The 15,555-nt window shown below is 42.0% G+C and overlaps 1 protein-coding gene across 1 annotated transcript in view; it reads right to left on the reverse strand.

The window, feature by feature from the left end:
* Window positions 1-15,130, reverse strand: part of LOC137646117 (corepressor interacting with RBPJ 1) — a 17,019-nt gene extending 1,889 nt beyond the window's left edge. Inside the window, exons 1-4 of the mRNA XM_068379319.1 lie at window positions 14,954-15,130; window positions 11,362-11,609; window positions 10,812-11,085; window positions 7-357 (exon numbers count right to left, since the gene is read on the reverse strand). Coding sequence (XP_068235420.1) covers window positions 7-357; window positions 10,812-11,085; window positions 11,362-11,609; window positions 14,954-15,025 — 945 coding nt within the window. The 5' untranslated portion in view covers window positions 15,026-15,130. The remainder of the gene's footprint in view (window positions 1-6; window positions 358-10,811; window positions 11,086-11,361; window positions 11,610-14,953) is intronic.
* Window positions 15,131-15,555: the final 425 nt, after the last annotated feature.

Below are 15,555 nucleotides of genomic sequence, written 5' to 3' on the forward strand. Positions count from 1 at the left end.
TAGCCCCTTGGTGATTTCTTTCAATAATGCCTGAGGATCAGGTTTCTTTTCCTTCTGTTTCTTCTTCTTCTTTTCTTTCTCATCTTCTGAGTCTGATTCAGAACTAGATCGACTCCTTCGGCGTGACTTCTTCTTGCTGTCTTTCTTCTTTTTCTTCCTCTTTTTCTTTCTTTTTTCATCTTCAGAACTAGATGAGGAGTCATCACTGGAGGAACTCTTACTGTGCTTTACTTTTTTAGATTTTTTCTTTTTGCCCAACTTTTCCAGTTTCTTCATAAGTCTCCTTTTTTCCTTGGTACTTAAGGACTTGAGCAGTTTATATTCATCTACACTTTCTTCATCACTTGATAAAAGCCGCTGAAAGAAAGAGAGAATGGGTTAATATTAAAATGAATAACATGAATTGGAATACTGTAATTTTTACTGTATGCATCCAAGACTTATATTATTATTATTATTGTTACTATTAGCTAAGCTACAACCCTAGTTCGAAAAGCAAAATGCTATAAGCCCAAGGGCTCCAATAAGGAAAAATAGCTTAGTGAGAAAGGGAAATAATGAAATAAATAAACGATGAGAAAAAATTACTAATAGTATCACTTCTGAGTTAAAAAAACAAAGATGTTAAAAGTGTGCAGTGATGGTGGCTACTGATCTTAAACCATAAACTAGTTATGAACCTAGGTCTACGTGTATTCATGCCACCTTTGTAAGTTTCACTCCTTTCCTTATAACTTTTATTCATCAATTTTGTATAAGTTAATATCAATTACAACTTTCATATAGTTTCATTATTTTTCTAGAATTCTGCTTTGATTTGCTCTTTCTTCATCCCTCCAAACTCTTTACTGTACTGTACTTACATATTTAAGTTTATTTAAGTGCTTTTAAACTGCTCTCAAACTACGTTTTTTTTTTTAAATTACTTATTTCTTTACAATACTTAAAAGACTTCTCTCTCGAAGTTAGCTAAATGTACAAGACTACCCATAAACCAAAATTTTCACATTTTCTTTCCTTGTAATTGCCCTGCTTATTTATTGAAGTATTGAGATTACTGTATATGACGGAGTATGGCAATCCTACTGCATGGGTGGACCATATCCCTTTGTCTTTCAGTCTTGAAGAAAAACTAGTTCAAAAACCTCCACATCTCATGAGTCACTTGTGAAGTGGGGAGCATGTATTTAAATGCCAAGGTAAGTTCAGTATAGAAATAAGTAATTTCTAAAATTTTATTCATCTCTATGAACCTATAATGGCATTCAACTCCCACATTGAGATGGAGGAGGGATAGTTAAGGAAAGATTCAGGCAATCTAAACTCCCAACCTACTTATGTACTGTACTTCCAATTGCTAGACACCTTTACCTAAAACTAGTTTAATAGTAATCACCATAAACTAAGAAAAGTAATTGTGCATCCAGATGGAAGCTAAGAAAACTAAGCACTCTCAAGAAGCTGTACTAAACACTCCTGAGGAGCTAAAACTAAAAAAATGAATGAATTCAGAACTTGAAAATTCCTCTAAAATGTAAATCTTAACTTTATAGAAACAAATAGTATTTTATCACCCATCATTCTGGAATACTCCGTAGAGCAAAATATTTAACTTGAATCATCACTTTCAAAAATATTAAATAAAAAGAAAAACCTTTTATTTAACTATATCAGCCACCAAAGCCAATGCCAAGAAATGTTTATAAGCAAACTGGCCTTCTTTAAAATAATGTTTGGAAAATTCAGTCTAGGACTGCACTTCCTCTAATACTTTCCAAAGAAGGATTTTTTGAAGAAATTAAGAGAAGTAGTAGAGCTTCTAATATCATGAACATGACAAATTTGGAGATAATTTGTATTTTTCTTAAATATACAAACCTGAGTCAATAACATAGGATAGATTATCAATAAAACTGGATTACATGGCAATTAGACTTTTATTACAAGGTGTAAACAGGTGGCCAGGAGCAGGTACTTGCTCACTGAGCACTCAATTCCAATTGAAGCCAGGACTTTCTAAGGGGTAGGTGATGGCAGGAAAGTATGAGTAAAGGAATCAGGTTTGTATACAGGTAGTTTGGGAACATATAAATGATCTAAAAATTTGTCAATTGTTCCGGCACAAATACAAACCTTTTATATAGGAGACCCATCCTTAGGTGGGAGGAAGTTCCTATTCCAACTTGCTGGGTATATATCCCAGGTTACCAAAACTCGGACCCTTGTAAGTGGTGCAGAGTTAAGGTTTGTAAGAAAAAAGGCACAGATGGTTTGATAATACCAGTGGGTCCATGGCATGTACAGAGCGCAGGGCAGAAAATCTCTATGTGTTAACCTTGAGGCATCTATACATCAATGGTTTTGCTGGTTATAACACTTCCCTGTGTATAGTAGTAACAATGAGGCATACAATATATCTATCTATTGGTTTACCTGGTTACAACACTTCTCTGTGTTGTAACAATGAGGCATACAATCTATCTATCTATTGGTTTGCCTGGTTACAACACACTCCCCCACTGTAAGGAGTGTGGAACGACATTTCCATCTTATATAATAGAACGTCTACAGGCTAAGTGGGGTTTACCTGCAAGTGAATCGATTCCCGCTGACAGGGTTTCAAATGCTGTGCCCCAATAGAGGGGAGATGAAAGGAAAGAAGAAAGGGCCAGTCAATCTTCCCCTTCGTCCCAGTCTAACATAAAACCTCCATCCTCAATCCATTGTTCATGGTCCTGTGAGAGGAACAGAGGCAACTATACCACCAGCAGTGTAACTACTACAGGTCCTTGCCCAAAGGTGTCTAGGGATCTGTGGGTCAATTCCCGCAGGCAACGGGCAGTAAATGTGGTGTCATTTCCAGACGCCTGCATGGAGTATTTGCACCACAGAAATTCTTAAAGAATGCCTGGGTTGTGCTTACTCCTCTGGCACGAGTTCTAATCGAAGTTCTCCTAGGGGCAGGAGGTGAGGGTGGTGAATGTACGGACAATAAATTCCCTTGGTCAAGGGGAGATCATAGTCAACTTCTTGACTCTCCCCATGCTGATGAAGAGGTGTTGCAGGTGCGGTGAGTTGTCTGTGTATGTTTAAGGATTATAGGAATATCACTGCTTGAAAGAATGGAAAAAATGATATTTTGATTATAAAATAAATTTTTGAATATACTTACCCAGTGAATATATAATAGCTGACGTCTCGGACGGCTCGACAGATACCAAAAACTCGCGAGCGATCGCCATGAAGGTTGCGGGTGTGACCACCAGCGCCGACTATCGGCCAGATACCGCATATACTTGTCAAGGTCTCCAGTTCTTCTCAGTCCGCTGGGTCTCTATCGGGGAGGAAGGGAGGGCCTTTAATTTATATATTCACCGGGTAAGTATATTCAAAAATTTATTTTATAATCAAAATATCATTTTTAAATATTAAACTTAGCCGGTGAATATATAATAGCTGATTCACACCCATGGTGGTGGGTAGAGACCAGTATTAATACAATAAAGGTGTATATGCTCATGAGTTTTTGACAATTATATCATAACAAAACCCACTTAAATATAGGTACCTGGTAAGGAAGCTGACTCTGACGATTACTCTGCCTTATTAGTCTGCTTTCCTCACGAAGCCCAGCCATCCTCTCAGGATGCTGAAAGACTCCCAGGAGCTGTTATATCCAGGGCGACCACCCATACAACAGGACCTCATCAAAACCTTTAATCTGGGCGCTCTCAAGAAACGACATTTGACCACCCGCCAAATCAAAAAGGATGCGAAAGACTTCCCAGTCTTCCGTACAACCCAAGACAAGATTAAAAACATTTCAAGAGAAGATTAAAAGGATATTGGGATTAAGGGAATGTAGTGGTAGAACCCTCACCCACTACTGCACTCGCTGCAACGAATGGACCCAGTGTGTAGGAGTCCTCATAAAGAGTCTGGACGTCTTTTAAGTAAAATGAAGCGAACACTGACTTGCTCCTCCAAAAGGTCGCGTCCATAATACTTCGCAGAGATCTGTTTTGCTTAAAAGCCACGGAAGTTGCTATCGCTCTTATTTCGTGCGTCTTGACCTTAAGTAAACAACGATCTTTTTCACTTAAGTGAGAATGTGCCTCTCGGATTAAAAATCTAATAAAATACGATAAAGCATTTTTAGACATAGGCAATGAGGGCTTCTTAACGGAGCACCATAAGGCCTCAGACCCACCTCGTAAAGATCTGGTACGAGCTAAATAAAACTTAAGAGCTCTAACTGGGCACAGTACTCTTTCAACCTTGTTGCCTACGATCTCTGATAGGCAAGGTATATCAAAAGATTTAGGCCAAGGACGAGAAGGCAGTTCATTTTTGGCCAAAAAACCAAGCTGAAGCGAACATGTGGCTTTATCTGTAGAGAAGCCGATGTTTTTACTAAAGGCATGGATCTCACTGACCCTTTTAGCCGAAGCCAAGCACACCAAAAAAAGCGTCTTGAGGGTGAGATCCTTCAGGGAGGCTGAATACAATGGCTCAAACCTGTCGGACATTAGGAACCTTAGGACCACGTCTAAGTTCCAAGCAGGCGTTGACATACGACGCTCCTTAGAGGTCTCGAAGGACTTAAGGAGATCTTGGAGATCTTTATTATTGGACAGATCCAAGCCTCTATGTCTGAACACAGAAGCCAACATGCTCCTGTAGCCCTTAATAGTGGGAGCAGAGAGGGAGAAAGTCTGCAATTTGGGCTACAGAGGTACTGGAAGAGGAAATGGATGATGACTTGCACCAATCTCTAAAGACCTCCCACTTCGACTGGTAGACCTTGAGGGTAGATGTTCTCCTAGCCCTCGCGATCGCTCTGACTGCCTCCTTCGAAAATCCTCGAGCTCTTGAGAGTCTTTCGATAGTCTGAAGGCAGTCAGACGAAGCGCGGGGAGGCTTTGATGAAGACTCCTTACGAGGGGCTGCCGTAAGAGATCCATCCTTAAAGGCAGACTCCTTGGAACGTCTACCAGCCATTGAAGTACCTCTGTGAACCACTCTCTCGCGGGCCAGAGGGGAGCAACCAACGTCAACCTTGTCCCTTCGTGAGAGGCGAACTTCTGCAGAACCCTGTTGATGATCTTGAACGGCGGGAATGCGTACGCGTCCAGGTGAGACCAGTCCAGCAGAAAGGCATCTATGTGGGCCGCCTCTGGTTCTGGGATTGGAGAGCAATAGGTCGGGAGCCTTTTGGTCAAAGAGGTCGCAAAGAGGTCTATGGTGGGCTGACCCCAAGTCATCCAAAGACTCTTGCACACGTCCTTGTGGAGGGTCCATTCTGTGGGGATCACCTGACCTCTCCGACTGAGACAGTCCGCCAAGACGTTCAATTCCCCCTGGATGAACCTTGTCAACAGTGAGATGCCTCGATCTTTTGACCAGATGAGGAGGTCCCTTGCGATGACGAACAGTGTGTTGGAGTGAGTGCCTCCTTGCTTGGAGATGTACGCCAAGGCTGTGGTGTTGTCCGAATTCACTTCCACCACTTTGTTTTGTAGAAGACTCTCGAAACTCGTCAAGGCCAAGTGAACAGCCAACAGCTCCTTGCAGTTGATGTGCAGGCTCCTCTGATCCGACGTCCAAAGACCCGAACATTCCAGACCGTCCAGAGTCGCTCCCCAACCCAAATCCGACGCGTCTGAGAATAACACGTGGTTTGGGTTCTTGACCGCCAGGGACAGACCCTCTCGAAGACTTATGTTGCTGTCCCACCAGTTCAGGCACGTCTTTACTGGCTCGGAGATCGGGATTGAAACAGCTTCCAAAGTCTTGCCCTTGTCCCAATGGGAGTCTAGATGGAACTGGAGAGGGCGAAGGTGAAGTCTTCCTAGCGAGATAAATTGTTCCAGGGATGACAGAGTCCCTAGGAGGCTCATCCAACTTCTCACTGAGCAACGGTCTTTTCTCAGCATGAGGCGGACTTTGAGCAAGGCTTGATCTATCCTGGTGGCAAACGGAAAAGCCCGAAAAGCTAGACTGCGAATCTCCATCCCCAAATAGAGAATCGTCTGGGAGGGATTCAGTTGAGACTTTTCTAAGTTCACTAACAGTCCCAACTCCTTTGCAAGATCCAACGTCCATTGAAGGTCCTGCAGACAGCGATGACGGGACGACGCTCTGAGTAGCCAGTCGTCCAGGTACAGGGAAGCTCGAATTCCCGATAAATGAAGAAATTTTGCCACATTCCTCATGAGCCTCGTAAAAACAAGAGGAGCAGGGCTGAGGCCGAAGCACAGTGCTCGGAACTGGTACACCACATTCCTGTATACAAACCTTAGATATGGTTGAGAATCCGGGTGTATAGGAATGTGGAAGTACGCATCCTGCAGGTCGAGAGAGACCATCCAGTCTCCCTCTCTGACCGCTGCTAGGACGGACTTCGTGGTCTCCATCGTAAATTTTGTTTTACAACAAAAACGTTGAGCGCACTGACATCCAGCACTGGCCTCCAACCTCCTGTATGCTTTGGGACTAGGAAGAGACGGTTGTAAAATCCCGGTGATTGAAGGTCCGAGACTTTCACCACCGCTTCCTTCTCTAGCAACTGAGACACCTGCTGATGTAATGCTTGTCTCCTTGACTCCTCTCGATACCTGGGAGAGAGGTCTAAAGGAACTGTTACTAGAGGAGGTCTCCGTACAAAAGGTATTTTGTACCCCTCCTTGAGCAACAACACAGACTCTCGGTCTGCACCCCTCTTCTCCCAGGCCTGCCAGAAGTTGTTCAGTCTGGCCCCTACCGCTGTCTGAGGACGTGGGCAGTCAGACTCTGCCACGGGAGGACTTGGATCCTCTCCTCTTGCCTCTTTTACTGTCGGCACGAGCGCCTCCCCTACTGGGGGCTCTGCCACGAAAGGGCGGGATAAACCTCATAGCTGGGGTATCGATCTTGGGTCTTACGACATAAGACGATGAAGGAGCAGCCTTGCGCGCCGACGTAGCCATCAGGTCGTGGGTATCCTTCTGCACCAGAGAAGCCGCAATATCCTTGATCAACTGCTGAGGAAACAAGGCAGATGACAACGGGGCAAAGAGAAGCTCTGACCTTTGGCAGGGAGTTACTCCTGCCGAAAGGAACGAGCAAAGAGTCTCCCTCTTCTTCAGGACTCCTGCCGTAAAGGTAGCGGCGAGCTCATTAGAGCCATCACGGATGGCTTTGTCCATGCAGGACATAATAAGCACGGAAACATCACGGTCGGCCGAAGAGATCTTCCTGCTTAAGGCTCCTAGCGACCAATCTAAGAAGTTGAAAACTTCGAAGGCCCTGTAAACCCCTTTGAGGAGATGGTCAAGGTCCGAGGAGGACCAGTAAACTTTAGAGCGTCTCATGGCCAGGTGACGGGGAGAGTCTACGAGGCTTGAGAAGTCTCCCTGGGCAGAGGCAGGAACTCCCAAGCCGAGAACTTCTCCCGTGTCATACCAGACGCTCGCTCTAGAAGCCAGTTTAAAAGGGGGGAAAGCAAAGGCTGTCTTCCCCAAACTCCTCCTGGTGATCAACCAGTCGCCTAGCAAATGTAAAGCTCTCTTAGAAGAGCGAGAGAGCACTAGCTTAGTAAACGACGGCTTCGAAGTAGCTAGGCCTAGCGTAAACTCTGACGGAGGCGAACGAGGAGCAGCAGTTACAAAATGGTCCGGAAACAGATCCTTAAAAATCAGCATGATTTTTTTAAAGTCCATAGAGGGCTGAGCAGCTTTAGGCTCCTCTCCGTCTGACAAAGTCCCCAAAGGAATATCAGTTGGAGGGGGATCAGCAACTTCCTCATCTGAAGGAACCTCGTCCGACAATTGCCGAGTCTCATGAAAAGGAGAGACCTGCCGCGGCGGCAACGCTTGACAGGCAATGTCAACAAGCAAAGGAGCAGCAGTAGCAGTAGAGGAAGCGACGTCACGCCGCTGCTGAAAGGACTGAAATCCTTGTGACTGACCAACAACAACAACTGAAGTTGATTGACGCTCGACATCACGTTGGAACTGCCTTGACTGCATAGACTGAGCAGGCAAAACAACCTCCGACTGCGGTGATTGACGCTCAACGTCACGTCGAGGCAACGGAGCCGGTCGGCGAACGTCAGGTCGGGGCTGCGGCGGCAGCAGCTGAACGTCAACACGAGACTGCAGCGAGGGAGGATCCACGTCACGTGACTGACGTGAAAAACTACTGACATCACGTTTCAAAGTACAAGAAACGTCAGCACTAACGTCAAACGGACGAGTAAATACTCGTTTGGGCGGCTGACGGCCAGAGTCTCGTTCAGCGTAACGGCGACTCGAAAGCAAAGGATCATCGCGAACCTGCTCAACGTCATACTCCTCCATAAGGGAGGCAAGCTTAGTCTGCATGTCCCGCAGGACAACCCACTTCGGATCAACGGGAGTCGGAACGGGCCGAGACGACGGTAACGTCTGTGTTGGCAAAGCATTGCCTTTACCGCGACCTTCGGACCCCGTGTTACGCTTGCGCTTAATAGGCGAACAGTCTTCCAACGACTGCAAAGGGTCAGAGCTGTCCCAATGGCTACAGCCAGGACGCTGGACCTGTCCTGAAGGGACTGACTTTTGCTTCAAGGGTCTAGAAACCTTGCGCCAAGGTTTCTTGTGCGAAAAGTCTTCGGATGACGAGGAGAACACAGTCTCACCCGTCTTATGGTAAGGGCGATCTTGACGAGAAACGTCCGATACCAAAGAGGGAACGTCTGTACGTTGGTTAAAGCCTCTCGTCCCCTTAAGTCCTACGACATTACTTCTCCCTGGTGCAGGGGAGCCTGAAAGAGGTCTCGGACTAGGGGAGCGACAAGCACGAACAGACGAACCCTCAGTCGCAACACTAAAAACACTTTGCGCACTTATCACTTTATCACTACGATTTTCTGATTTACCACTCTGACACTTCAATAACTTCACATCTGACATGAGTTGGTTACGGTCCGATGCTAAGGACTCAACTTTTTCGCCTAAAGCTTGAATCGCAAGAAACATATCCCGCATGGACGGTTCATGAGTGCTAGTAGGGGGTTCAGGAACAACTACTACAGGGGAAGGATTAGGTTCAGGGGCATGGGAGGAGGAAAATTCCAACGACCTAGAGGAGCTTCTCCTCACCCTATCTCTCTCCAGCTTACGAGTATATTTATCATATTCAAGCCAGTCGAATTCCGACAAGACCACGCACTCATCACACCGATCTCCTAATTGGCAGGATTTACCCCGGCAATTAGAACAAACGGTATGTGGGTCGATAGAGGCCTTGGGAAGACGTTTGTTGCAATCCCTCGCACACTTGCGAAATTTAGGTCCAGGGATAGGAGAAGGGTCAGCCATATTGAAAAATCAGAGAAAATCCAAGACAAAACCAAAGTCATCAACAATAAACACTAGCCAAAAAAAAAGGGTTTCAAGAGTTTAATTGAAGAAAAAACACCCGTCACAGCGAAAGCTCAAAAACAACCAAAATAAAGTACTTCACCAAAAAGGATGAAAACTCAAGGTCATCAGCGAGTGGAATCAACTTGTCGACAAGACCGACAGAGAAGAACTGAAGACCTTGACAAGTATATGCGGTATCTGGCCGATAGTCGGCGCTGGTGGTCACACCCGCAACCTTCATGGCGATCGCTCGCGAGTTTTTGGTATCTGTCGAGCCGTCCGAGACGTCAGCTATTATATATTCACCGGCTAAGTTTAATATTTAAAATGGTAAAATATGAAGAATGGCAGACATAGTAAATTTAACAAAGGTAATAAGAGTGTAATGACTGAGATGGTGTGGCCATGTGTTGAGGATGGATGGTGGGCAGAGAGTGAAGATGGCTTCAGAGGAACCTGTTATGGGAAGAAGATCGAGTTGGAGGCAGAGAATTAAATGGTGAGATAATGTAAAGGATGATATGGGTAGAAGAGGTTTGGTGGAAGAGGATGCCTTTAATAGAAGGCATTGGAGAGGGAGCATCAGGCAACCGACCCCTCAATGTAGGGACAACGATAGGAAAGAAGAAGTTTAAGGTACTGTAGTCCCTCAGTGCCCTCACAGGACACAAGAGCAGCTGATCTGGATTGGTATTAACAGTTCTAAGGTTCACGACCTGTAGCGAAGAAAATCTGGATTCTGGGTTTTAGCTTTAACCTCAGGGCCGAAGGAGAATGGGACCCACCTCCTGTGTTCGGTATGAGTGATGATAAAGGCAAGAGTATGAAGCTCCCTGATCTTTGGCAGAGCCTAAGGCAAGCAAGAAAACTGGTTTGAGGGTAAGGTTCCTGTCTGAGGCAACCTCAGCAGTTCATAAGATGGCCACTTAGGGGACGGCAAGACATTAGTAATGTCTCAAAGAGGTGGTTTCACCTCTATCAGAGGGCAAGACAGCTCAAAACTCTGTATGAGTATAGCGAGTTCTGTCAAGGAGGAAGTATCAACTCCTTTCAGCCTAAAGACCTGGCTGAAGGCAGAGCCATGGTCTTCTCTGCTGATAATGCACAGATTTTATCTCTTCGGAGGTAAAGTAAAATTTGGCTATACTGTACCTGGAATAAAGGCTCCGAAAGGAGACAAACCACTCTTATGACTTCAGCCATAAAAGACGAGGGTTTGTATTTGTGCGGAAACCAATACCGTTTCAACTACAGATAGCATACTTGTTGAAAACCAGTAAGTTTTATTTGCATAATACAGTATATCAGTAAAAAAATCCAGCAGAAAAGAAGTAATTTGAAAAAAAATTTATGCAATACCATAAAATTTTTTGCTTCAGGATAGATATTCATAGCAAGGAAAAATAAAAACCAATTAATCTTTACCTGATTCTGGGCAAATGGATTTTGTCCTCTTCCATAAATCCCTGTTGCTAAAGATCCCAAAGTCTTGAGCTGTAAGCCATCATCCCTCATTCCAACAATTAATTCATTATGATCCAAGTTCTGATTGGCATCAGCATTTTCTAAAACTCTACCATACAGAGGACATTCTTTATCTGTGTTTATGTGACCCCAGGCTTTACATTTGATACATCTCACATTTCGCACTGCTATTCCAAAAGGTTGATCTCGAATAGTATCATCATCTTTACAGTAGCTGGAAAAAAGATAATCATAAGTGAAGGATTCAAACCTCGGTAATGTATCACAACCTTTATAGATGAACAAACAGAATAAATCTAACAGCAACAGTATATAATAAACAAGAAAAAGAATATTTCTTGTTCCTGTATTCATTTCATCATCAGTCCTCAGAAGAATATTGGGAGTTTTCATTTAGTACATAAATTTTCCATACCAGTTGAAGAAGAATAATTATCCTTGGTTAGCTGTTTTTTTTTTAATATACCCCATCATCATCAATTCATCTTACCTTTCCCTAGGGGCATTGAATTTACGTTGCCATTCGAATTTGTACTCGGGTTCACCGTCTTCTTTTTCTCTCTCTTTCTTCACCCCAGCAGGTGCTTCATACATAAAATTGAGAGATAATTTTTCCTTGTTTTCCCCCTTTGCCAGTAAAGCTTTATTATTGTATAATTCTTGTTCCTTTTCATACTGCAATCGTAACTCCTCTTGTTTCTTCCGTTCAGCATCTGCCTTCTGCTCGGCTATCCATACCTGAGGAAATTGTGCAGTTGGTGAGAATCGAGAAAAACTATTTAAAAAATAAAATTTATCATTTCAATACATAACGAACATTTATTATGCTATAAGCTATGAAAGCACAGCTTTAGTTGATAAACTCAAATATTAAAAGATTAGATGTGGATTACAGCAGTATGACTAACTCTACCTTATCACAGTAACTATTGATACTAATGTACAGAATACTTGGTCACCGGTGCCCGTATGTTGGAAAACCTCATTATTGTTCTTTCCCCATTAGATGTGGGTAAGGTTCCTGGCCAAGATCGAATGAAAGTTGGATAAATATTAAAATAATAAATTTTATCTTAAAAAAAATCAATTCATTTCATTAACCTTACCCAACATTCGTTGTGCTCATCCCCAAACTGATTGAAATGTGGATAGTGGTAAACAATTAGTGATAAGTTACAGAAATCCACACTGAAATGAGACATAGGTAGCAAAATGCTCCACTAAGACTGCTTCCCAGGATTTCCAGATGACTTGCCCAGTGGCAACCTGAGACTGATGGAGGACTCATAACCTTTCTTCTAACTCCATTAAAGGGAGAAAAGACGTGCATAGGCGAGGACTTCATTATTACAAGTGTTTTGGTTACGACAGGGATCAGTTATCATGCCGCGTCGGAAATAGATTTTCATTGTACGTCAGACTTACAGTAAATACATAACATACAGTACTGTACAAGCATATATGCGGTACCCTATACATACAAATACCTGTACCCTATACAGTAATGTACCTACACTTTTCAATACTGTACTGATAGACAATATGTACCATACAGTAATACATATAACAATTCCTTAGCTTTAGTCCTGTGGTTGGCCTGCACACTGCCATCAGAAGTCTAGCTTACACTTTCCAGACATTGTCCACAGCAAAAAGAGGCACAAAAGTATCCAAAAAAGAGCAGCAACAAAATTCCGAATTCAACATGGCAAACTAATGCTAAAGTAACTTTGGCAGAGTTCGTTACTCCTCGCGTCGGCAAATAGTTCACCGTATCAAAGAACCAAACATCGTAGCTCGAGATCATCGTAAACCGAGGACCTCCTATGTTCATAGTATTACGCAACCAAAAAGAAATACCACCAACCAATAACATTAAGTCCACAGCAACTAATTCCGAATTCAACATGGCAAACTAATGCTAAAGTAACTTTGGCAGAGTTCGTTACTCCTCGCGTCGGCAAATAGTTCACCGTATCAAAGAACCAAACATCATTGCTAGAGATCATCATAAACCGAGGACCTTCTATGTTCATAGTATTACCCAACCAAAAAGAAATACCACCAACCCATAACATTAAGTCCACAGCAACTAATAACCTAGATACTTATTTTCCTTTTGGCGGCAAATAATAACCTAAATACTTATTTTTGTTAAAATTCCCATTTTACTCTTACAGTTCTATATTTGACACAATTTTCTTATGATCTGCATCCCTGCCACAGTTCATACAATTCCCAACAGGTGGTGCTGCTGCTCAGACTGATTTCCCATTTTCTGTATTATTAGTAACTAGTAATGGCAATCATTTGCAATCTCTAATCAAAGCTGATTTTTATTATCACATGACTTTTTCTTGGCCAATCTCTTATCTCCACATCTACCATACTAGCTCCTCCTCCGACACCGATATGTTCGAAAGAGTTCTACTTTGATACTCATTTAGACAAGATTTTCTTATTATACCACCAAACACGAGACCATTTCTCTTTTGGAGAAAATACAAAGTTACTGGTGTGTTTATGGGAGTTTTGAACACTTTTGATGACGATAATCAACAAGACAAAAGTGGACAACCTCTTGACAAGACAACCAGGAGAAAAGTGAAGCTTGCCTTACAGTAGACGGTAACACTGCCCAGCAGTGGAGTTGCATAGTAACCTATTATAGTTACCTATTAGACACCTATTACTTTTTTGTCTGGTCACAGAAAATCGACATCAGAGTAAACCCATATAAATGACATAGAAGTTCGTAGCCACATAGAAATAAACCCTATTTTAGGAGTGAGGTTGGTCGAGAAGTAAACACTGGGTTGCGACTTGTCTCCAGGTAAGCAACAGATACAGCTGTCTATGGGGGGGAGGTCGCAGATGGGCATAGCCGTTAGGTAAGGATATGGGTCCTAGATTAGGAAAGGTGGTGCCATTATGTGTTTCCCTTTTCCTTTTTTAACTCATAATTTCTAGAATTTTATAACATCTATAATTTGAAAATTATGGATTTCTGCCCAGTATTTTCACCAGAATCATTCTAAGCACCTATATACTTTTAAATTTATTTTCTAAAGATATTGTATTGTACTATATTTTTTCTTTATAATTGAACCAACACAGGACATGTCCCAGCATTCTACAAATCTTAACCGAGGGTAAAACTGTACAGTTTAGATAGAATACAATTTCTTTAATAGTTAGGTTAGGTTAGGTTAGGCTAGGACGTTCTTACATATTTTCTTAATCTCCCTTAATGCTGGTAGTTTTAATCTATAGGGATCAAGTTGTTTATCATGCCCTGTAATATACTTGATATTTCTTTTTAAATAGTCTGTTATGATTTACAGTTACCTTGCAAATATAATACTGTACTGTACTAAGTTCCATTTCCATCCTCATCTGTCAAGGGTAACTGCTGAATGTTTTATAAAATTTTAGAGAAGATAAACTTCAATCGCTCTCCATTTTGTCTTTCACAATTGAATCATCTGTTCAAACATAAGTTGAAACCGAAAACCAGATTTAGATATTCAGATAACTAGTAGTTAGTTGGATCAAGATTAAAAAATATCAAAACAAATTTTAAAAAACAATAATCAGCATCATATCTAACCACTAAAACGATTATAGGGGTGTATGTATGATAGCGGCCATTTGTATATATTATTAGGTCTAACTTACAATACGGCAGTGTGAGGGGCATCCCAGGGTGTTGTTAGTCCCCACCCATAAGGTAAGTAAGTAAGGACACGGCTTGTAGGTTAGGTTAGAGGGGGAAAGTTAAGGTTAGTTGATGTCCATTTCTAATCAACGCGTGAGGAACTGGCCGCTGATATACAAAGTCTCCCCCATCTGAATAATAATTAACCTGGTTTAGCCTATGTTGACTATTTTTCTGATTTTTCGTACTCTGGTCTCAATGGTAAGCTAGTTGAATAACATATAGCCTATGGGAGACTCTGCAATATAATTATTTGCGATAGCATATATGGAAAACTACAATATATTGTTATACTTCATTGCCTGTCGTAACATACATTAACCTAAGCCTAAACTGTCATTTTCACTACTTATGATAAACCTACCCTTTTCAAATTATCCCTGGAAGCAGGATGGAAGAACTTTTTACACATATAATTATTGAAACCTTTCCCCATGGTTGAAAGTGTTTATATGTATACAGCTAGCTGAGATATGGAGACGTTTCTCTGTTACTGAAGGTAAACACTGCCAAAATGTAAACAATAATGGCTGCCACTGGAAACATTCGAGTCTCATTCAACGTTTCAGATAATAATGTTTGGTATACTAATAAAACAATTTAGGTAAGTTAATATTATTTTTATTATTAAATTAAACATAAATATACAATACAGAAGTAATGTAATTACAAAGAACAGATTCCTAATTGAGGCTTTATCTATGGCTGCCACTGGAAACATTCGAGTCCCATTCAACGTTTCAGACAATAATGTTCGGCATACTAATAAAACAAAATCAGTAAGTTAATATTAGAATTTTATCATCAAATTAAGCATATATATAATACAGAAGTAATGTAATTACAGAGAACAGATTCCTAATTGAGGCTTTATCTATGCAACGGCGCCTCAGTTTGTGTGATATTTTGCTAATTTCACCGTGTTTATCTTATCTCATTTCGTCATTTTCTTCATATAAGATATAC

This window comes from Palaemon carinicauda, chromosome 8, assembly GCF_036898095.1.
Source record: "Palaemon carinicauda isolate YSFRI2023 chromosome 8, ASM3689809v2, whole genome shotgun sequence".
NCBI lineage: Eukaryota > Metazoa > Arthropoda > Malacostraca > Decapoda > Palaemonidae > Palaemon > Palaemon carinicauda.